This window comes from Molothrus ater, chromosome Z, assembly GCF_012460135.2.
Source record: "Molothrus ater isolate BHLD 08-10-18 breed brown headed cowbird chromosome Z, BPBGC_Mater_1.1, whole genome shotgun sequence".
NCBI lineage: Eukaryota > Metazoa > Chordata > Aves > Passeriformes > Icteridae > Molothrus > Molothrus ater.
The window spans coordinates 58,613,270-58,635,446 of NC_050511.2; the positions used below are offsets into that span (position 1 = coordinate 58,613,270).

General features: G+C 44.3%; 2 protein-coding genes across 7 annotated transcripts in view; one reads left to right on the forward strand and one right to left on the reverse strand.

Moving 5' to 3' along the window:
* The window catches only part of TMEM161B (transmembrane protein 161B), a 210,262-nt gene extending 199,892 nt beyond the window's left edge, over positions 1-10,370 (reverse strand). Inside the window, exon 1 of the mRNA XM_054517962.1 lies at positions 9,757-10,370. The gene's annotated coding sequence lies outside the window, so the exon portion shown is untranslated. The remainder of the gene's footprint in view (positions 1-9,756) is intronic.
* Positions 2,321-20,671, forward strand: LOC118699073 (uncharacterized). 6 transcript variants are annotated; one of them, XM_054517969.1, is made up of 5 exons: positions 2,329-2,575; positions 3,316-3,395; positions 3,654-3,721; positions 3,914-4,567; positions 16,283-17,557. In XM_054517969.1, exons 4-5 carry the CDS (start codon positions 4,394-4,396, stop codon positions 16,715-16,717), a joined length of 609 nt encoding a protein of 202 aa, XP_054373944.1. In that variant the 5' UTR covers positions 2,329-2,575; positions 3,316-3,395; positions 3,654-3,721; positions 3,914-4,393; the 3' UTR covers positions 16,718-17,557. The 6 variants fall into 6 exon arrangements, 5 of the variants coding, with proteins under 5 accessions (XP_054373945.1, XP_054373944.1, XP_054373942.1 ...); XM_054517967.1 differs by lacking the exon at positions 3,654-3,721 and having other exon boundaries at positions 2,332-2,575; positions 3,799-4,567; XM_054517968.1 differs by lacking the exon at positions 3,654-3,721 and having other exon boundaries at positions 2,332-2,575.
* Positions 20,672-22,177: the final 1,506 nt, after the last annotated feature.

The window sequence follows — 22,177 nt, forward strand, 5'->3', positions numbered from 1 at the left end:
AAGTGCATCTACTAATATTTTATCAGTCCTAAACTGGAGGGTTAAAATAAATACGTTAGTTTGCACAATTTATTTTTCAAATTTCGTAAGAAGCAGTTTGGTTGCTTGAAATTTTCAGGAAATTATTATCCAGCTCTTTGTGCCGAAGTCATTGTAAGAAAGTTAAAGTGTTTGTCTGGCTGAAATAACTTGTAAATGAACTCATTTTTTTCCTCTGCCTTCTTTTGTTGTATTTCATGCATTGTAGGCACTAGCAATGATATTAGTTCTAGCGTGGAAAAATATTATAATTGAGATCTGGTAAATTATTTGCAGACTTCGAGTTTTTCTTTACACCGTGCTGACATTTAGTACAGCCCCGTTGAGGAAAACAATGCTGCCATTCATAGCTTTAGACGTAGATTTCAATCGACTTAAGCGGGTATAATGAAACTTGGTCATTCACCAGTTACCCATAATGTGTTCTCAAATTTTCTCTCAGCAAAAGTATAATGACTCAGTATTGTGTGGTTGCATAGACAAGGACACAGAACAAGAGACACCAGTTTTGTCTGACGGTGTGAGAAAGTCGTCAAGGGATCTTTTCTTCCAGATGGTGTTAAATTCAGCTGCCTTTTTAACATTGGCCTTGCACAGCAATCTGCTGTTCTGTTTTCACAAAGAATAAGCCCCAATCCCTGCTAGTTAACATGCATACTCACACAACCTACAACTACCTTCCAACTGTTCTACAGTGCACTGGTATGCTAAATAAACTTGATCCGGTCTCCTTCAGAGCTAGAACTGGCTTGGAGAGAAATGCCCACTTATAGTTCATCTTTTTGGGTTTGGGTTTGGTTTCATTTCCCTTAACATAAAACTTTTTCTTTGGTTGATAGAGTGACTTTTTTTTCCACACAGGCTTTGAGGGAACAACACGTAAAAGGTCGATAATTCTAGGGAAGGATTACCTTTCCTAGTTACTTGCTGCGTGAGCCTGTTAAAGCATAAAATTGAGGGCCTGCTACCACATTACCACATTTCCACATGCTCTCTTTCCCCAAGTCAGAAGTTTACTGTGTAGAAAAAAAGGTGCAGAGAAATGGGTCTCTGCTCCTGAAGAAGAGGAGTAAGAGCAGTAGTAGTAATAATAGCCAATAATATTTTATTATTCATAATCACGTGACATTATTAAGATACAAAACAATTTATGATGACAATGGCAAACGCGATTATAATGCTGCTGTTTTTCTCTGATGTTTTCTTTCACAAATTTACAACGAAGACCTAGACGCAAGCAACATCTTAAGTAAATTAAGTAAATTAACCCCATTCATGCCTAAGTAAACAAGGGGTTTCCCCAGAAGACAGCTTATCGCCTTAATTGAAGCTCGTTAAGAAACAAGGCCCCGCACTTTGTCGTGTAATGTTAATTGTAGTAGACAATGGCTCGAGGTAAATAGCACCCTTAGACATGCAGTTAAATGAGAGGCGGGCACTCTGCTTTGAAAGCCCGGCTGCTCAAACACAGTTCTGATGTAAATAAACACAGCTCTCCTCACCGGGCGCTGCAGCAGTAAAACTTTGAGCATACGTAGCGCAGACAAAACAAAGGTTTAACCTGAAAAGAGCCTAGCCGGGGTCCCAGCCGGCACTGCTACAGCTACAGAGAGGATGGTCTAAATTTTGAGGCAAAATTATTTGGTTTAGCTACTCGGTGCTCCTGCTGCTTCCAGAACACGCTAGCTGGATCCTTGTTCCATCATTCTCACAGTGCAATGTGTGGCGGGAAGGTAAATATTCCCAGTATAAGCCCCAAACCAATGTTTTTTATTAGCAGTTCAACAACGAAGCGAAAAAACAAGATAAAATTAAATAATTATAAAGAGCGGCGAGCAAAAGTTTTGCCCCAGACGGATGGAGACCGCTGACCCACCTTCCCTTATTGCTGATCTTATTTTAATCTGCAGTGGAGAACGTTCGGTTACTAACTCAGTATCACATTCGAGCGTGCCTCTGGACAAACCTTTAGGTCGAGTCCAAAGAAAATATGTTACCCTAAGCAAAAAAATATGTTACCCTTTCACTGCAAGAGGTGCCTAAACAGCCGTAATTATGAAGATAATATTTGTTAAAAACACAGGACTGTTTGCATCCCGACACATCTGCCCTGACCTTCCCTTTCTCCATCGGGACCAAAACCCGCGTCCCCTCGCGACCTCCACTGGAGAAGGGCGCAAGTTCCGCCCGGGCGCAAGTTCCACCCTTCTCCCTCGGAGGGCACGGCGGGGTGCGGCGCAGGGGAAGCGGGCGTGTTCTGCAGCCCCGTCCCTTCGTCCAGCATTTCTGGGATGGCAGTGGGTGGGAAATGCTCTCGCGGGTGTCGGCGGTGGGCTCCCCCGGCCCCGGCCCCCGCCCCCGCCGGGCTGTCTGTCACCGACCGCCGGGGCACGGCGCTGCCATTTGCCCCGAGCGTGGGAATGGGAGCACCCAGCCGTTCACATCTCCTGCACATCGTTTGACGGAATCAATTAGGCAAGACAGACCCTCCGCTTCTCCACCTCCTCCTCTCCCCTCCTCTTCGTGTTTTTGTCAGGTCTGTATACGTCCTAATTATTTCGGTGTAGGATGCTAGAGCTGTTTCCAGGATAGACCTGATCATCCTTAAACAAAAAGAGAGGAGGCGCACACGTGGGTTTTGGAGTGAATATCACTTTCATTTCCGAGCTAGGTGCAGAGCAAGGCGTAGAACATTTTTCCACACATTGACGGGGGGAGGGCGGTCTCGTCTCCATCATGTCTTTCTGCTTCAGTAGCTTCCTCAAGGAAACCCTCTCGAAAAAGAGAAGCATCTATGCTGGCGTTTCGAATAGTGGAATAAAAATCGGCCATTACTTTTTTCTCCATTTTTGTGCAACTCCGCCGAGTTCTAATTAAGCTTGTCTGCACTTCGGTGTAAACTTTTTCTGAAAGCTTGCTTTCACATGATTTGAAATTAACCTCAATGCTTTGTCTCAGATGCACACAGACAGGTTTTGGGTTGGATTGTTGTTTTTTGTTGTTGTATTTGGGTTTTAGTTTTCCTCAGTTCAGTAGTCAGCTCTGTATCACCAGCACCACCATCTTCATCACCAACTACCATCTTTATTTTTCAAGGCCATTTCATTGCAATGAATTACTTTGCAAAATGAAACTCATCATTAGGTTTCTAATAGAAAAAAAATATCCTCTTAGTCTGGTTTAATGCTGACTGTTCTTAGTTTCTCTTTATTTATTTATTCAACAGCAATAGTTGCGCATACGTTGTTTACCATCAGTACCATGTTCTCTCTGCAGCGGGTGAATATCCATTCTGTGCCATGTGACAACTTCATATTTTGGAATAAGTGCGCCATCAACTTTGTATTTTGGAATAAGTATGCCATTTAACTTTCTCCAGTCTCATCTTTAGCTCTAAAAATGTTAGATTCAGTAAGCATTTCTGACCCTTTTCGATTTTTACTCTCTTGTAGCAATCTTTAATTTTCCCATGCTGTACGATGACCTTGAAGGAGTTTTTACTTTCGGTTATCTAGCTTTATGAAGACCGAAACACTCATACAGCTAGATAACCAAAGATAACAACTCGCTTCCCTCAGAACTTTTTTTTTTTTTTTGTCCTTGCTACAGTCCAGATTCTTTCTGGCAAAAGTATTGTTTCCTCCATGAGCACTAGCGCTGCTTTAAAATGTCATCCTTTTATGTAAGTATTTCTGTATGTATGTGTAGCTACAGAATGACCCCTTGCCTTCAAAGTTTGTTCCTAACTTTTTGTTTCAGCTAGTAATTTCCGGCAAGGGTAGACATCAATTCGTCTCTTAATACTAGAAAATAAAACCAGCTATTAAGTTGGGTCAAGCTGCATTAAGAGAAAGGAGCATCCATTTCTTTACAGGCCCCTAATTTGCATTGTGAATCGCTTCGTTTCCAAGAAAGACACCTTAGCCTCTATAAAGATGAAAAGCCTTCGGCAATTTCCAGCGCAGTGTAAGGAGGAACAAGAAGGTGAGGAAAATCCATTTCAATAGAAAGTAAAAAGATGATCCGAGGATGCGGCTCCTGATCCCCTTACATTGTACACGGCATAGAGCTCTTTGCCAAATGGTGGCAGCTTGATTGCAAATACCTTGCCTGCGTGTGTATTTTAGAAGGGGGAGATTCGCCCTTTCTCGGAGCTCCTAAAACCAGGGAGAAGTAGACGGCGGTCTTGCCGGCTGCTGCCGCTCCCGGTCTGAAAGAAGGAGAAAAGGGACATCATTGGAGGGCTTTCAGTGCCAAAATGCGGGCCAGCCCGGCAAGGTCAGAGGTCCTGGACCGCGGGAGACCAAGATAATGATGATGTCATGAGAAACTACGAGTACACACGGCTATTGATATGCATGAGCCACCAGCGGCCGGCGCCGGGACGGAGTCTGGTCTGGCCTCCAGCGTCGCCGCCTCCGCCGCCCCGGTGCGGGGGATCCGCCCGCCGCCGTTACCTTTCTCCTCCTCTGCAGCACAGACCGCTCTAAAATCCAGAGGCCGGGCGAGAGGACTCTCCCCGGGGACGGTAAGCAGCCTGTCCGACCCCAGGGAGCGCTGCTGCGCTTCTCTTAGGGCAGCCCCCGCTGGTGAGGAGGGATGCCGCGGCGGGGAGCGGGGCCCTGCGCTTGAAAGCCGGGAGGGGGGGCTGTGCTACGCAACGAGTCGATGTGTAATTACACTGACAATTTGCCCTGTCCTTGTGTGTCTATGAGGGATTTTTTTTTTTTTTTTGGTTGGTTGGTTAGTTTCTTTGGGGAGAGAAGGGGTGTGCATTTATTTTTACTCCGCATATCTGTCGTGCTTGGCTCCCATCGTGGTTCAGGTATTTACAGCAGGACTGTTGTGCGAGGCGTTCTCCTCTGCCTGTCTGTGCAGGAAGCTGTAAGCAGCAGGCTCAGCGTATTCTGTAGCTTCTATAACCTCTGTTCGCCCTTCTTCCCACCCCCCACTCCCTCCCAGCCTGTGTGTGTTTCTGTGTCTGTGTTAGAATGCAACACAGGTGAACATTGCAGCAATATTTACTAAGACCATACATCATCTGACAAAACACCTTAATAAAAAAGCTGATTTATCGTTTCTTTCTATTGACCTCGTACTAAGAGAAAAAACTGCATGCTGGTGTTACTCATGGAACCGACAGAGAAAAGTCTTGATGAGTGATGTAGAGTTTTAGAATTTAAGTCTCTCAGCTCCTCCTCCTCCTCTCCCAGCCCCCCCGCTAAAAGAACATTGTACTTTGAATTATTTAACAATATAATTTGTATAGAATTTTTTCAAGTGCAAACATTAAAGGTCTCTTGAGTATATGTGATAAATTGAACCTTCTCACTGTGATCTACCATGTTTACTATTGAAATTAATAAATGCACTTCAACAGCCCTTGTGTGCTGTGTTCAGTGAGATACATAAAAAAAAATTCATCACAGACAGACTATAGACTGCTCAGAACTCTTAAAGGAATACGAGGTTAAAATTCATGCTGCTACTTTTCTAAGCTGCAAAATAAAATATGTGTCCAAGTACAATCACAGTCTATAGGTCACACAGCATTTAAATGCATTTGTTTGTAAATTAACCTGCACTTACATACATTGCTAATTTTTAGGTCGATTTTTTAAAATTCAAGGGGTTAAACTGAAGTTGCTGATGCTCTATGTCGGCTACAGACCTTGCTTGTATGATAAAGCTTATGTTCCCTTGTGTGTGCACAGGGGAGCCATATGCATATGTGTCAGTCTAGGCGCATGTGTCTGTGTTTGTATTAAAATATATATGCAGGTGTATGTGGTTACGCTGTAAAACAACAACTGCATCAACAAGCCCATTTTTATTGCAATTACTGAAACATGAAAATGGGGGAAAAAAATCCCATTTGTATGACACAGCCCAAAATTAATACTGCCACCAAGAAGTAGCACACAGACATTGCTAATCTACTAACTGCTGAATCTGAATTCTGCGGGGACATTATCAATTTACTTGTGTTTTCAGATTCTAAGACTTTGAAGCTAAGCACTTCTGTTTTAAACAGGTATTATCTATCCCGGTATAGACTGTTTTTTTGCCACCAGGAAAAAGAACAGTGTTTTTTTACCTGGGATACATAAGACCTACTTGTGGCAGTGTTCTTTGATGAAAATTCAGAACCTGGCACAAAAATGGTTAGAATTTTTATGATGCTGTGTTATGTCTTACTGAGCTGCTTCACTATCTCTTGGATTGTTCAGGCATAACAGGGTCAACTGAATCAGATATCTGAAGCAACCAGAGGCATATGATCACCTTGATTAATATACAAAGTTCTAATGAGTTTATACGAGTTTTTCTGAGTTGGCAGATAGGCAAAAGATTTTTTTGTGGCAATTAGTAGAGGCAGTTTTTTTGGTGATCAAGCATGTGTTGCACAGGACAAGTTTGTGAGCTTATGCATTAAATTCTTTCAGTCAGAGGCATGAAATTACAAGTGATCCTTGTGTATGTGTGGGTGTCTGCATCTGTGCTTACATAGAAGTGCATATGTACATATGTGTATATTAACACAGATGCATATGTACATGTTAAATGCAGCCATGTCACCAGCTGTCACACCACCAGATTTAAATGCAAGATATGTTAATGTAAATTGGTGTTTTTTCAAAGAGACAAAGCATATCTCTAAAACACCAAGCTTTCTTTTCACTGCCTCACTTACACACTAACTTGGGAAGTAACTGCAATACACCTGACATATTTTGTTGATTAATCATTGGAGCCTAAGCACATCAAAAGAGGCAATGTGGTGGTTATGACCCAGCTGTTCATTAGTCTTATTACCAATTACATTTTCAAGCTCTGAGACATCAAGAGCCTCAAAATCATAATGAGTTTAACTTTTTTATTATTCTGAATATGAAAATATATTCAGCAGTTGTAAAGCACTTTTCTAAAACTGGACTGTTGCCTAGCATGTCGAAAGTTTAAGAAAAGCACAGTTGTGAAAATTCTGCCCAAAACATCACCTGGATTGTCAAAAGCAGCTGTTAACACTGCCCACTCTCTTCCAGTTTACATAATTGTGTAAAATTTACTTATTCCAAAGTCACTGTAGAAATACCTGCTTATTGGAAGTTATGGAATACAAGACACTAACCTTTTCCTTCTAGCTCCCTAGCAGATTTCTGCTAATGGCTTGTAGATTGTCATACTTGTTTTATAATCTTTTTTTAAGTCTCCAGATGGCTGTGATGTAAAGAAGAAACATCCTGTATGGATTTCTTAAGAGCAAACCACCTCTATTGACTTTAAAGAGGAATGCTTATGATTCTCTAATTATTGCAATCAGATCCCCATCCTATCTCCAGCAACACCACCTTCTTTGGGAGGACACACAGGAATCCCACTTAAGCTGCTGTGACATACATAAGAAGTGTGTTGCATAAATTCCCTTTTTGCACTAAATTATGACAAAATTCATGTAAACATTGTGGCATGCCAGTACAGTCCAAGCCATTTTTCTCTGCAGAGCAGCATCCCTTTTCTCCCATTCAGGTAAGTCATTGAACTGCCTCACCCTCAAATGAAGGTGGCTTATAATTTCTTTTGTGACCACAATTTCATTTTACAAGCAACAGATTATACTTCTCTTACATTAAACATAGAGTATGCAAAAAGGTACAAATCCAAATTCAGATATAAGAAAAGACAGAGTATCAAGAATTCAAAATCACAGGAAAAAAAAATCAAACCCCCAAACAGTCAGTTTACACGTGGAAACCATGTGCTGTTAAAGGATATGTTTTCTGTCGGTAATGTATACAATATCATCTGACTTTTATTAAAAAAAAACCCCAAAGATTACCATTTCTTGTTGCAACTGTAACTATCTGTGGTCCAAATTGTTTAAACCTCAACAATAGCCCCCTAAAAAGCAAAGGATCATAATTTAAACATCTTGTTCCAGAAATATATATGAGTGGATAAATCCATGTGATTAGAAGGCACTGAGTATATTAACTTTTGGGATTATTAGATAAATCGCTAAAACACTTGACCCTAGATTAAAGGTGGAAAAAACTAGTTACATTTCCTACAGATGATTTAAGATGAAACAAAACAGATGTGAGTGATATACTCCTGTGTCTGCTAAAGATGATAAAAAAGGGTTAAAGACGGCAATCAATACTTACCAGAAATATATAATATAATATAATATAATATAATATAATATAATATAATATAATATAATATAATATAATATAATATAATATAATATAATATAACATAACATAACATAACATAACATAACATAACATAACATAATATAATATAATATAATATAATATAATATAATATAATATGTGTATTTTAAACTGCATTCTTATTTCTGAAGAATTGCACTTAAAAATAAAAGGCTAAAAATATTATCTGGGGCTGCTGAACAGGAGGGGTGAAAACTATAGAGACAGATATCGAATGGAACTGTAGAGGCAGATCTAGAATTTTTGTACTGTAAGCTGCCAGTTACTTAATAAAGGTTGGAGGCTCCACCTAGCCTTCAGTTCAAAACAGGCAAAATATATTATACCAGCATTTTCCTGCCAGATTTCCCACAGATTTCCCACATTTCCTGACTGATGATGTCCTGAAATCAGAATTACTAGGAAGGCATAGTCTCTATTTACAGCTCTGCAAGCTTATCAAGGGCCGCGGGGGTAAATAAATACAATGTAAGTTGCTGGTTTTCATCGTATTATATCAATCACAACAGCCTCAACTAAAAAATCATTATTGTTATTGTTATTAATGTTGTTGCTGCTGCTGTTGTTATTTCCCAGGCAGCAACACTGTTCTTAGATGTTGCGATGAGGCAGTTTCACCCAACGGACACGAGTGGACTGCGGTTGTTGAAAGATGACATTGTTTTGCTGGAAAGGATAGGGGGATGCACAGGGGCATCCCTGGGCCAGGGTGAGTGGCCGGGCGGCTCTTCACTGGCCCTCCTGCAACTCCATTGGAACTGTCCTGTCCCGACACTCCCTTGCCAGATGCGTTCCTGTGCTGAGCAGAGCCATTTTGGCAGGGATAGATTTTGGAAAACCCAAGAAGTGATGGTTGCTTGCTCTGAGTGACCCACTGTGTGGGAGGCAGCGGATGGACTAACTGCTGCGAGCAATCCTTTGCACCCTGACCAGCTGCAAGATATGTCTCCGACTTATCTTTCCTCTCCCCTTCTTTTTTATTTTCCCTCTGCATTTCTTTCCCCCACCGCCCTCCACCCCCCTCCCACCCCACACACTTTGTGGGGTTTTTGTTTGTTTGTTTGTGTGGTCTGTTAACTGCTATTCTTCAACTCTGTGTTTGCTTTTGTGCCTGCACATCTTCCGAGGGCAACCAGGCACTGCAAAAAAACTCCCTGAGAAGCCACGGCTGCTCAGCATCCTCTGGCAGTCTGCTAGATAATTAACATTTCCCACAATTAAATACAGCCCGACGACCAACAGGTTTAGCAACAGACACAAAATCGGCTCACCGGTGTAAGCCGCTGTGTCTAGTCATAAACCCTGCCTTGTTAATCAAAAGTCCCTTGCCGAGAGTGAGCGAAGGCAGCCAATCAACCTGCTCCAGCTACCCGAGGAGGCTACCCAGGAAATCTCCATCTGTCGGGGATTCAGCATCCAAATTTTGCAGGGAATTCAGGACACACACACACACATACATAAACACTGCAGTACTTACATATCTTCGCCTTTATCAGGGAGTGATTTTACCCCACATGTAGGGGGATGAGTTGAGCCTCTGGTGGCAAACAAAGATTCCCACAGCCAAGGCCCCTAGGAGCAGAAAAACCTCTTTCAATTCTCCAGAAATTCAAGTGTTTCCCCTCTCCATCTCTATTTAAAAGTGTCCCTTAGATCCATGGTGTTGTTCTTGCTCCAATGACTCTAAAATAGTTTAAAATCTTCCATCCATGAAAACGGGGGAGAAATGGAGAAAGTTGGCTTGGGTTTGCCATTATTTTTTTTTCTTTTTCCACACTTTTTCCCACGCCCTGGAGTAGAAAGTGAACTGTTGTATGTGAGGTTCTGCAAGATTTTGGGGGTTTGGCCAAGGTCTAGTCCAGCCTCTCTGCTGAGAAGGACGTGCTCTGAAATTCAACCAATTTACCCAACGCTTTTGTTGCTGATGAACTGAAGCTCTATTGTTCTTCATCCATTGCCACGGTCTTTTTCAGTTCCTACTATACGTTATGCATTGCCAGAGATAATGAATTTGCACCAAAACCTCTCATAGTCCCGTTCTGACAGACAGAACAAATTAGCAATCTCTAGTGCAGAGAAGACCAATAAGTACTTTTTTCCTAGAGAAGAAGGGAAGCTTGCATTTCTTTGGAAACATTAAAAAAAAAAAAAAAAAAAAAAAAAAAAAGAAGAAGAAGCAAATGGTCGAGCTTCCTAAGGTGTTTTCCTCCAGTTAACTTCTGAAGAACAGTTTCATCTGAGTCTTGTTTCGGGGAGGCACTGATATTTTGTGCAACTTTTGCCAAAACCAAGCAGCCGGTCAACAGCAGGCAAAACAACAACAATAGCAACAACAACAACAACAACCAAAAAACCCCCACCAAAACAAAAAACCCCAAAAAACAAACAGGAAAAATCATGGTGTTAACAAAAAACACTCTTCCCACTCCTGTTGTCAGGCAAACTTGTAGCGTGATCTCTCGTCACTGGAAGGAGGATGTCCTAAAGCACTGCCATTTCCTTCTGCCCCCTCTCATCCATCTCTCCGGGTTTGAGAACAGCATGAAAACACCAGTAAAAGCCCCACCTAGCTTTTAGGGTGCGGGGGCCGACGGGAAGAAGTTTGGGTTAGCGCCGGAACGGGAGGTGTGCTGTGAGGGAGGGGTGGAAGGAGAGATGGAGGAGGAATAGAGGGATAGAGAGAGGTATGCAGGGTGAGGGGATGGCAGGACGGCTCATCCCTGCTCTAGCACCTGTCTAGGGGCGTGTGGGGTGTGACTGAGGGGGGCCGATGTCGTGCTGGCCCCTCACTCTGGGTCGGTTATACACGGCGTCCCTCGGAGGGGGGGGGGGGGCTGCCAGGGGGCTGCTGTTGGCGGTGGGAGGAGCGAAGATAATTACTAAATACATATATACACATATACACACCCTACAGATGCCCTTACACAGACACATGTGTGTATGCATGTGTATGCATATGTATGCATCCATCATCCATATAAATATTTATAGATATGATAACAAGCCTATGTTCCCCCCGGCGCTTGACTCCAAGGAGAGGGAAGGCGCTCTGCCATTCTCAGCTACAGACTTCTACGGAATGTTTCCACGGGGAGAGCACCGCAGAAGCCCCGGGCAGGCGGGCACTCCCTGCCGGCACAGCCTTCGGGGACCTGGCGGACAAAGAGAGCTCTGTGAGGATCCAAACGCAAGCCCCGAGCGAACCGAGGGAATTCAGCACGAGTGCCCGGCTGAGCGAAAAAAAAACAGAGTAAGAGTCGACAGCGGTCCCCCAATCAGAAACACATGTTTCCGCTTCTTGGAGAGGGCATTTAAGTTTAGTTAAGATACTTGAAGGGAGATGCAGTGCGTGAGTACGCGGTGTGCAGCCCTAGGAAGGGCTGTGTCGAGGTCCACAGAGATGCTCGGGAACAGCTCATAGAAGGTTGAAAAAGTGTAAATAATGTCAGCAGAAAAGGAGAGAAACTTTGGTCCTAACAGAGAACATCACTCGTTTCTAAGCCACCGGCTACATCTCACCCTGCCGCCTCGTTGTCTGAAGTTTCCCGGGAAGTTCTCCCAAACATCATGACACACCGCAGAGTCTCCAAAAGGGGAAGGGAAAGAGGAGGACAGAATGCTCTAATCTACACCCCGCCAGTACGGTATCTGTAGTTCACCGAATCCCCGCTTACACGGCGTCTCCTCCCGGTGGAGTGAGAAAGCATCACTGCAAAGCCGTGAGAGCGCCTTGGACTTGCAGATCAGACGGCAGCGGTTGCGACCCGAGATGAGGGCTACCCCACCCCTCCGGCCGCCAGCCTACCTTCCCCCACTTCCTCTCTCCAAGCCCAGTACCTGCGACGCACTACAGAGCAGCGCCCGGATGAATGCTGCCCCCTCCCCGGCTCAACGCTCCTCTGTCATGCAACGCTTTGGGTAGGAAGGAGGGAATTTTCTTTTTATCTTTTAAAATTGCTTGAAAGTTTCTATTTACGGCTCGTTTCCTGATGAAAAGAAGCAGAAAATAACGTCCAAATACCACCACTACTACTACTACTACTACTACTACTACAATTACTACTATATATATATGTATATAGATATAGATATAGATATAAATTGAAAGAAAAAAGATAGAAAAGGCTGGACGGACTCTGCTGCAGTGCTGCGGCGAGGTCGGCATTCTTTTGGGGCCAAGCGTTGGGTTGAGCAGCACTGCTTCTGCTGCTAGAGCTTATTTCATGGGGTAGAGTGCGGGCGGGAGCCTGCGCGCCCGCGGAACAGCGCTTAGCATCTCCGCGGCTGTGCCCTCGCCCCGAGTCTCCCCATCCCCTCTTCACGTTCAAGACTTAGCGGAGAGGTCGCGTCTACTGACGTCAGCTGAAGGCATTCTGTACATCCGTCTACACTTACATACATTAACGAAAGTAGGGCAATAAAAAAAAAATAAAAAGAAGACAAGAGTATGCAAATCCCCCTGTTCGGAGAAGAGACCGCGGATCCTGGGAGCGATCGTCCCTATGTGAGAAGATCCTAATTAGCGGGAATTAGTGGGGCCTCCCCTTTTCTTCCAAATATCATCATCATTGTCAACAAAACAAACATCCCCGAAACGAGCGATCGGGGCCGGGCGGCGGCGCGTAGAAGAGCCCGTATGGGAGCGGGCGGCTGCGGTGTGTGAGCCGGAATCCACTGTTGTGCCATTCTTTTCTCCTCCTCCTGCTCCTGTTTGCTCCAGCGTGTGTTACTTTTAATACTGATGCGTGTGTAAGGTATATTTGCATTATGTTTAATTTACTTAATATTGCAGCCTACCACTTGTCCTTTGCTCCTGTCTTTCTATTTCTTCAAATATACTTCTCCTTTTCCCCATTCCCTCCTATTTCCCCGTGTTTTGCTGAGACTGAAGTGTATGTGTCTTTATATCCAGTTTCTTCCATGCTTCTATTCTGTATAAGATTACAGATTATGAACAATGCTAGTTTTACAAATCAAAGTGCATAAGATGTTTATTGGACATTAAAAAGGCTTGAGGATCTTACTACCCTGCTCAGTTATCACAACGCTAGCTGGAGACGGGAAGTTGATTATCTAAGTAACTTCATATTAAGAAAAGCAAGTTTTAGAAATCACCAACACACCCCTCCTCTTCTGTCCCATTTTAAGGTATAAAGCAATATAGATAAGGGGTGTAGTGGAGGCAATTTAAATGGATTTTAAAATTTCATTGCTGTTTTGCAGCCTCTAAGTGTACTTGTATCTGCCTTTATTTCAGAAATACTTTATTTCAGAATTCTTTCTTAAAATATGCAGAGCCAGGTACGGAGACCTTTCTCTGGGGAAGACATTTTGTAGTTTCTGTCTTAGGTGCCGCATTATTAAATGTGTGACATACGGTTTCTAACATAAGCATGTTTGAATCCAGCACCTAATTTTTCATAGAAAGAGCATTTAGATTTTTTAAAAAAATATTGCTTGTAGCCTTACACCTGCTTTATCCGAAAATCCATAGGCCTTGAATTATATGACAATCACAGGTAGGACATTTCAGTTTACCTTAATGTGTAATGAAAATAAAGAAGAGTAGTTTAAATAGTAAAACCAGAAGATTACTCTGTTTTTATAGTCCAGGAATGTTGTTTTTAAACGAAAAACGTCATTCCACTTAAAAAAAAATAAAGCCCATGCATAGTATTTTTTTCTTTTTCGAAAGCTCAAATGCGTAGATTATGAATGACTCACCTGAATGGACATATCGGGCAAAAGTTATCCCTCCCCAAAGACTGTTATGCATGGATTTTTATAATAAAGATTAGAGTGTCTTTTACTCTGTGCCGATTTCATCACAAGTATCTTTTAATTATTTGCCGTTTCTAACGTTATTTCCAGCGCTACTCCTCGCTCCAGTTTTACAAGCCCTACGCTCACATGTCACCCAGTAAAAAACAGTCATGTGCCTACACGTAAAACGTGTGAAAAAATAATATTCTCCCAAAACGGAAATCGACACCGTCATCCATCAGATTAATTTACCACATATAGCAGCAATCCATTAAGAAAGCACCATTTCTACACATTTTTACGAATAGTGGGTGCCGGGGATTCCCGGCCCGCGGACGCAATCCATCCCCCGCCCATCTCCTTCTTTTAATGAGCACACGTGAGTGCACGTGCAGCTGTCGCTGCCTTGAGGAGCCGCATTTGCGTGTGCGGGGAGGCAGTCAAAAGTGAGCGTGGGTCTGTCTGTCTTTCCGTCCCTGCAGCGCATCCCGCATCGTCCCCCGCACCCCATGGTGGCTTACCCCGCGCCTCGCTGCAGCCCTGACGACACGGGGGTAGCCCCCGCCTCCGCCCCCGGATCAACCCCCCGCCAGGATGCCGGGGGTCCGCCTCGCAGCTTCCCTCCCCCTCCTTTCCCCTCCTTGCCCCGCTTTACTGCACGGCGGCCCTGCGAATCACAGCGGTCTCTTTTGTATCAGCCCTAGGGCTGGAGGGGTGGCAGCGCACCACTTCCTCGCCCTGCCTGCGCCTCTGCCGGGGCCACGGGCAGAATAGGGAGAGCTACGTGTCCCCTCAGATCCCAGACACTTAAACATGGCGGGTGGAGTACGAACAATAAATACAGCCCCCGCCCCCTCCTCAGCCATCCCACATATACATTGCCCAATATCGGCCTAATACCGGATTTACCGCTAAAACCAGTGGTGCCTATGTTCTGCTGCGCATCTGCACGAATCATCCAAGGTGACTAAAATTCCACCGAAGTTCGCGATTTCTTGGATTCCCGTCCAAGGATAGATAAACACATTAATATATAACAGTGCTAATAATGCTCTGATTTGGAGTGGCCGCTGCGTGAGACAGATTGCTGGGTTGTAAATAATAAATGTCTGAAATAAATCCTTTTCTCCATATTCTCATTCATTTCCTCCATCATCCCTTTTTTTTTCCTTCCCACCAATGCTTTTAATACCTATCCTTCTCTAAACCCAGTATTCAGCATTTTACACTTAAATTTTCTCCCACTTCTCTTCATCCCTGTCTTATACTATATGCAAATAATCCGAACTGCATATTGTTCTACACATAAACTTTATTTTTAGAAAAGTGAAGGTGCAAGTACTGTGGGTATAGTAGAAGTATTTTCTCATTTTCTCTTTATTTTCTCTTTACTTTTCGTTTTGTTCTTACTTTTTTATTTCCCCTGCAGGACTGAAATATTGAAATGAAAAAATGTAGAACGTCAAACAGATAATATTTGGTGAAATAATTAAAGTTTGGCATGACAATTTTTTTCCTGTAAGAGAAAAAACCCCAGAATTTAGAGTTTTATCTGTGTATACACACACACACACACACACACACACACAAACACGAAAATCTATTTTTTTACACACAAGCTTCCAGTGAGTATACACCCTCAATGTGTACCTCCTCTGGAAATAATAATAAAAAGCCAATGACCATTTTTTTGTGGTTCAGAACATGTCTCCTTATTAGACGTACAAAGGCAGAAATCAAGAGAAGAAGAAGAGGGGATGGAAGTTGTGTTTCTTTTATCCAGAATTCATGTGATCACTAAATGTTAAGGTGTTCAGAGGTTGAAGTACTAAACTCTTTGTTAGGTGTGTTTTGGCGAGCATGCAGAATGCTAGTTTCAGCTCCAGCCCGGGATGACTAGCCAGAGAAGCTGACTCTGTGCAAGGCATGGTTTTGGCTTGTGGCACGGGCTGAAGAGGAATGAACCAAATTTCCTCGATGTCGTTTCTGTTCTTTTATTTGAGTATTCAGTTTTTATTTAGGTGTAAAATAACTGACCGAAAAGACAAGGTTTGGAATGCACTGAATGCACAGCTATCTCTGTTTCCCACGAATGTGTTCCCAGCCGGGGAGTGAATTAGATTCTTATTTTTTTGCTGCTTTTATGGGTTGCCTTTTTTTTTTTTTTTTTTGGTTTTTTTTTTTTTTTTTTTTTTTTCTGTTTCAGACCTTGCTATATTTTGATTTGATTTTAAATTCAGTCCGCAGGTACGAAGTTCATATTCACCTTTCCCGAGCCGCCCAGTGTACAATGCCTGGGTAGGCCGGACTCCGCCTCTGGGAGGGGAGAAAAGGCGGGAAGGCGGCGGGAGGACATTCAGTTCCTCCGTGGGATCGGTCCCGCCCAAGGCCCGCGGCTGCCCGTCCCGCTGCCCCGAGCCCCGCACCCCTCATCCTCCCCGGCGGCCGGGGAACAGCGCCACCTCCCGGTGCCTGTCCGTGGGCAGGACCCGCGCCGAGAGCGGATCCTGCAGTCCGTCTCCAGTGCTGTCCTCCTGACACCCTGCTGTCCTACGGATACTCCACTGATACTGTACAGGACGTGCCCTTCCAGTGCTGTCCCACTGATACCCCTGGTCGCCGTGTATGGACTCTGCTCCAGAAAAAATTTTAAAATAGTAATTAAAAAATTTTAAAGTGGTAGTAAAAAACACGAACTATTTATTGAGAGATACCTAGCGAGAAGAAGCTTGCTCCGCAGATAGAGCATCCCTCGGGTGATAGGCATTCTCGGCTCTCCGCGCCGTCTCTACTCCTCGTCCCCAGAGGGGGCGGGGTGTGGTAATTATAGCCTCCTTCCCCTCCCTACACCGCGTTTCGCATGTTGTTTGCCGCGATCAAAATACGGTGTCCGTCTGTGGGTGCCTGTTTGAAGAGAAGTTGGGCTTATGAAACGCAGGGGGCGGGAGCTGCAATATCTCAGGGAACAACAATATTTTAGTATTCCTCCCTGCAGAATGGCCCTCCGTTCTTTATTGAATTTGTACCGGTGTTGCGTGGAAAGACCTCTTTCTCGGAAGCTCTTATTAGCTGATCGTAGTAGGCTTTTATCTTTCCTCCATTCTCCCTTCTTTTTAAAAAAAGTAATGAAAACGAAAGGTTTGATGTTACAGAAATGCAATTCTTCAGCGAGGGAATGGCGGCGAAGAGCTCTAAACGCAGTAGGCTGTTAGGAAAAAGGTGTACTCCCGGCAAGTTAGAGGTCGTGGTTGATTGGATTAACCGCGTCTTCTTCTTCTTTATTTTTTTTTTTTTCGGTTTCTTTTCGATTTTGGTAGTTCATTAGTGGAACTTTCTCCATGACGATGTGTTTCTATGATTGACTTTTTTACATCTCCTCTTAGGAATTTGTGGTTTTCTCATATCTCAACAGACTGTGAACAAACAGAAGAGTAACCTGTCTGTCTCTCATAGGACGATTCTTCTGCACCTGCAGGAAATGATTTCAGAAAAATTATAAGAACATAAGAACACGATGTGTTGTGTGTGCGTTGGTGCTTCTTTTTAGTTGTTTGGGGTGTTTTTTTCTTTTTTTTTCTTTCTTTTTTTTTTTTTTTCCCAGTGGGGGCTTCAGGCTTATGTCCATAAAATATTTAAATTTAAAAGCAGCGTCGCTGCTAAATGTTGTTGCAAAATCACGCGAGATATGTCTTCCCTTCGCATGTTTTCGCTGCCGTGCTGCATGTGCCGATGGGTACAAGCAATGCACACGGAGGGAAATACACAAAATTCGGCTACATCTACCACATAGTAAAACCCGAGTGTAAATTTCTCCTCCCGTCAATAGGATAACAATTTCGAGTTATTTTTCTTAGCATAGGCATCTCAGCCAAAGGACCGAGTAGATTATCTGAGCGCCTCCTTCACTCCAGGCGGTGGGAAAATAAAGATTAAAAGCAACGACAAAACGGACGGGCTGCAAAGGTTCTAGGGAAGAAGAGTGGTGGTGGCCTTTGCCCGTTTGTCCTTCTGGCAAGGGTGTTGTCCCTCTGTTCTGGTAACACCTCAAACTGCGATGACTGTTTTGACACCAAAACGTTCTCACTCATTTTTGCTCTCTGCAACATATCACCGTCCTTACAGGCGTCATCGCGTCTCTACGCTGTGCCGCGCCTTGCAGACGAATGCACGAACAGGACAGCGCTGCTGGCACCGATTCCAACGCTGCCGGAGCACCAATCCCCCTAGCCGGGACACCAGCATCTTCATGAAAACCTCGCAGTTTTGATGCTTATACGCCTGTTGACAAAGCGTTTCGGAGCTCTCCCAGCGCATCCCCCGAACCGAGCATCGAGAGGAGAGCTTATCGGGCAGCCCATCCCACCCGGGACATCGACCAGGACAGAGACGCGAGCCCCTTGCCGTGATAGCCCACTTCTTCTCCTGTTTTCTTCTCCATCTTTCAGTAGCAACAGGGGAATCGAGAAACAGAGCTAGGGTGATGCCAGACTGTTGTTCTGTTGCCACGTTGTGGGACCTGTGGAGGTCTGGCGGGAGAATAGTTTTAAAGCGAGATGCAGGGTTGTCACCACACCTCCCTCTGACCCTTATAGGACATCAGATCCCCTTTTTAACCCCCACGAGGACGCTGAGCGGGAGAAGACAAACCTGTACACAAACCTGTACCTTGTCCCCTGGCGCAGGCTGTGCCCCATCCTTTTCCGGTACAGACCGGCACACCCCAAAAAATCACTGGAATGAGCCCACCACCTCGTTCCAATACCACTGATTTTGATTTAATCCCGAGGGACACTCGACGTCCTGTCTCTGCTCTCTAACTCCCCATGCCTGTGAGGTGCGATATTCAGGGTGTAGATATGCCACGGACTCCCTCGCGTGTGTTTAACGAGGCCTATGGGCCCGTGGGCCCACATCAGCTGATCAGGTTTGAAATCCAATAGCTTCCCCTCACGTGAATAAGATTTGTCATTGACGGCAAGAAATTAGAGGGCAGGAAGATGTTAAAAAAGGAAAAAAGGGCTGCGGCGCAGGGAATCCCTCCGTCCTGAAGGGATGCCTTCCTGGATCGCCCCCTCTTTCCGTTCGGCCCGGACCCCAACTTTCCCCGCCACGCGTTATTTCGGAAGACAGAGACATGAAGATGTGAGAGGGGACGGGGAACAGTAGGGTTTCCCCGCCTTGCCCTCAACCCCGGACACACTTTTCCCGCCTCGTAGTGACACGGCACGGCCGGACCGCTCCGAGCTCCCCCTACATCCCTCACCGGGGGCTCCCCATTCCGGTACTGTCAGCGCGGTCTCCGTTCCGCAGCCGCCCGCCGAGCACTATCATTCGCAGGGACGTCAGGAGAGGCTTCTGCAGACCAGTCCCTCTCGGATGGGCGGGAAGAAAGGAAAAAGCCACATGGGGAAGGAGGCCAGGTTGCTTTTGGAGAGGGGAAGGCGGCCACGAACGCTGGCCCACACCGGACTGCAGTGTGCCTCACTCCTCCTCTTTGCCCCGGTATTTCCCACTCACTTACCTCCCCCGTTCCCCCCCAAAACAGACAGCCACCAGCAGCGGGGAAAAGTCTTTCTAGGGGGCGTTCCTTAAGAATTCCCTCCAGGCATGGTGTGGAGTCAGAGCTTAGCCTGTGGGCCTCAGGGATACTCGAGACTGGGACAAGAGAGGGAGAGGGGTGTCGGGTGCTGCTCGCGCCCCACGCCGAGGCTACCGGGCTCGAGTAGTAGGCGGCTGGGGTGGGTATGGCCCCCCGCGCCGCCCCTAGCTGTCGTTATTAACAGTATTATTCCTACTGAGGCCGATGGTAAATTTAAGAGGCCTCTGCAAGCGGAGGCGGGCGGCGGGGCTAGAGGAGACAGAGGCCATGGGGAAGAGTCTTCTGGGGAAGGTGGGCTCTGCTGGCGGCCAGCCCCCCAGGAGGGCAGCGGCCCCCTGAAGAACATTGCCGCGCGTCCCTGCTGAAGAGCCGGCGGTGCCCGGCACTTCGGGGCACAGGGGGCCAATGAGCGGCAGCTGCCCCTCTCTGCCACATCGGTGTCCGAGGGTCCTGGGTCGGAGTATCTGGATCCGGACCCCCTCGAAACTTTCACTGCTGCAGATATACCGATAGCTCTTGCAATTCCTTGGCCGGACCTTTATCTGGCCATATTCTCCCAAAGCTTTACCGAAAATTGTTGGCATCTCAGTCACAACCGGACAGGTACCTCCCTACGGTTCTGACTGAGACATCCATCACGATTTGTGAGCCATTTGCATGCCAGGATGGTATCATTCCAAGCCTTCTTCCCTCTGTAATGCCAATGACGAGACATATTATTTGCCATACAGCTATTTGGAGCAGAATGCATCAGCCAGACTGCAGCTTCTGTGGAGTTTTGCAAGTTTTGTTAAACAGAGTAAAAATAGGCCAACAGTGATATTTGTCAACATATTCATGTTTATACCCTATATATACTATACCTCAAAACCCAAATAACGTAATGAGAAGTTGTGTTAATGTTACCGAATTAAACTAATAAGAATTACAATATATTAAAACTCAGATTCTACTAATATGAAAATAAGTATAGCATAAACAGAAAAAACGTATTTTAAGTATCAATCAAATAAAATGTTTGCAAATTGTCTTTCGTTTCTACCGATTATGGTTTTATATCGTTATTATTATAACAAAAATAGCTAAGCCAAACCATGTTAGAATTCCTATTACTTAAAGTACCTCAATAAAATCCTTGAATGATGCTCTTCATTCCAACGAATGCAGAAACATTTTCTTTTTTTAAAACAAAACCTAAAACATATTAGAGCTGACTTCATTTCAAAATAAGAAGAGTTGGCATTATCCTTGTTTTAATGTTCCACTACCCGAAGCTGATGAAAAAGAAGGAAACTCCTGAATTTGTGTGGTTGGAAGTTTTGGGGTTTTTGTTCCCTTACCCAGTTTATGGTTACTGCTGTTAATTACATGTACTCACTTTCTCGTATGGACCATTTCTTTTTTTGTCTCTCTGCATGTGTTTGGAAACACTCAAGCCCAGGTTTTCTTCTTCAGCAGTTATTTGGGTTGGGGTTGTGGTTTGTTTGTTTTTGGGTTTTTTGGTTTTTTTTTTTTTTTTTTTTTTTTTTTTTTTTTTTTTTTTTTTTTTTTTGTGGGGTAGGGATTAATGAAAATTGCTTTTGACTTCAGAAATCACCTAAGTTCTTTCTGGGCAGGTCAGCCCCAGGCATGAGCTGTTGAACTCTTAAGAATTCAGGAGGGATAAAAAGCAGACTTTTAGATAGGAAATCATCAAATTGGTTCTAATCCATTGAAATGGGTGCACCGGATTTTTAGAGTAAGAATTTGGCCCAGTTGTTTAAGTTACAAGGGTGTGTCGCTGCTTGTTTTAAAATGTAGCTCTCAAATTTATCTATTGTTAACTTATGTATAAATATATGGCAGGTAAAGGCAAGGTATCCAGCTTTTTCAAGGGATTTTAAAGGGGCAGGAAATCTGCTGAAGTTAAACTAGTTTATTTCCAAATTTATTAGTGCTCCAGCCATGCAGCTGTACGGAACATAATTATTAGATTAAAAAGTCTTGTTAAGAGCCTGAAACCATACAATAGGAGATGAAGCACTTAAAATCCTTCTTAATGATTCTGGTCAAGGGAAATGCTTAGTTCTATTTCCGTCTTTCCTCTAAAGGTTTTCTCTCCTCAAAATTCTCATTGAGAATAACACACCTGGATTTCTAACCATAAGAATAGGACATTCTGAAAACTGCCCGGGCGGGCAACAAGAGCCGGAATCAGGATGCTCAGTCTGTAGCGCTTCCTGAAGAGACTTTGACTTTAAACAGGACACTCGTGCTCCTCTGCCCCAGACATAGTCGCTTCAAATGCATCGTAAGTATTAAATGTAATATTTTTGCTTTAGTCATTTGAACAGCTCAAAGTAGACTCCAGACTCCAGTCCTGCAACTGCTACTCAGCCAAGACTTCTGTTATGGGGAGGGGACACTTTTTCTGGTGGAGAACGGAACGAGGTCTCAAAATGAGGATAGAAAGTTTTCTATGTTATTTGGAAATAGCATCCTTTTTTTTTTTTTTCAAACTCTAAGCAGAATGTTTTTATAAAAATGTGCTTAAGTA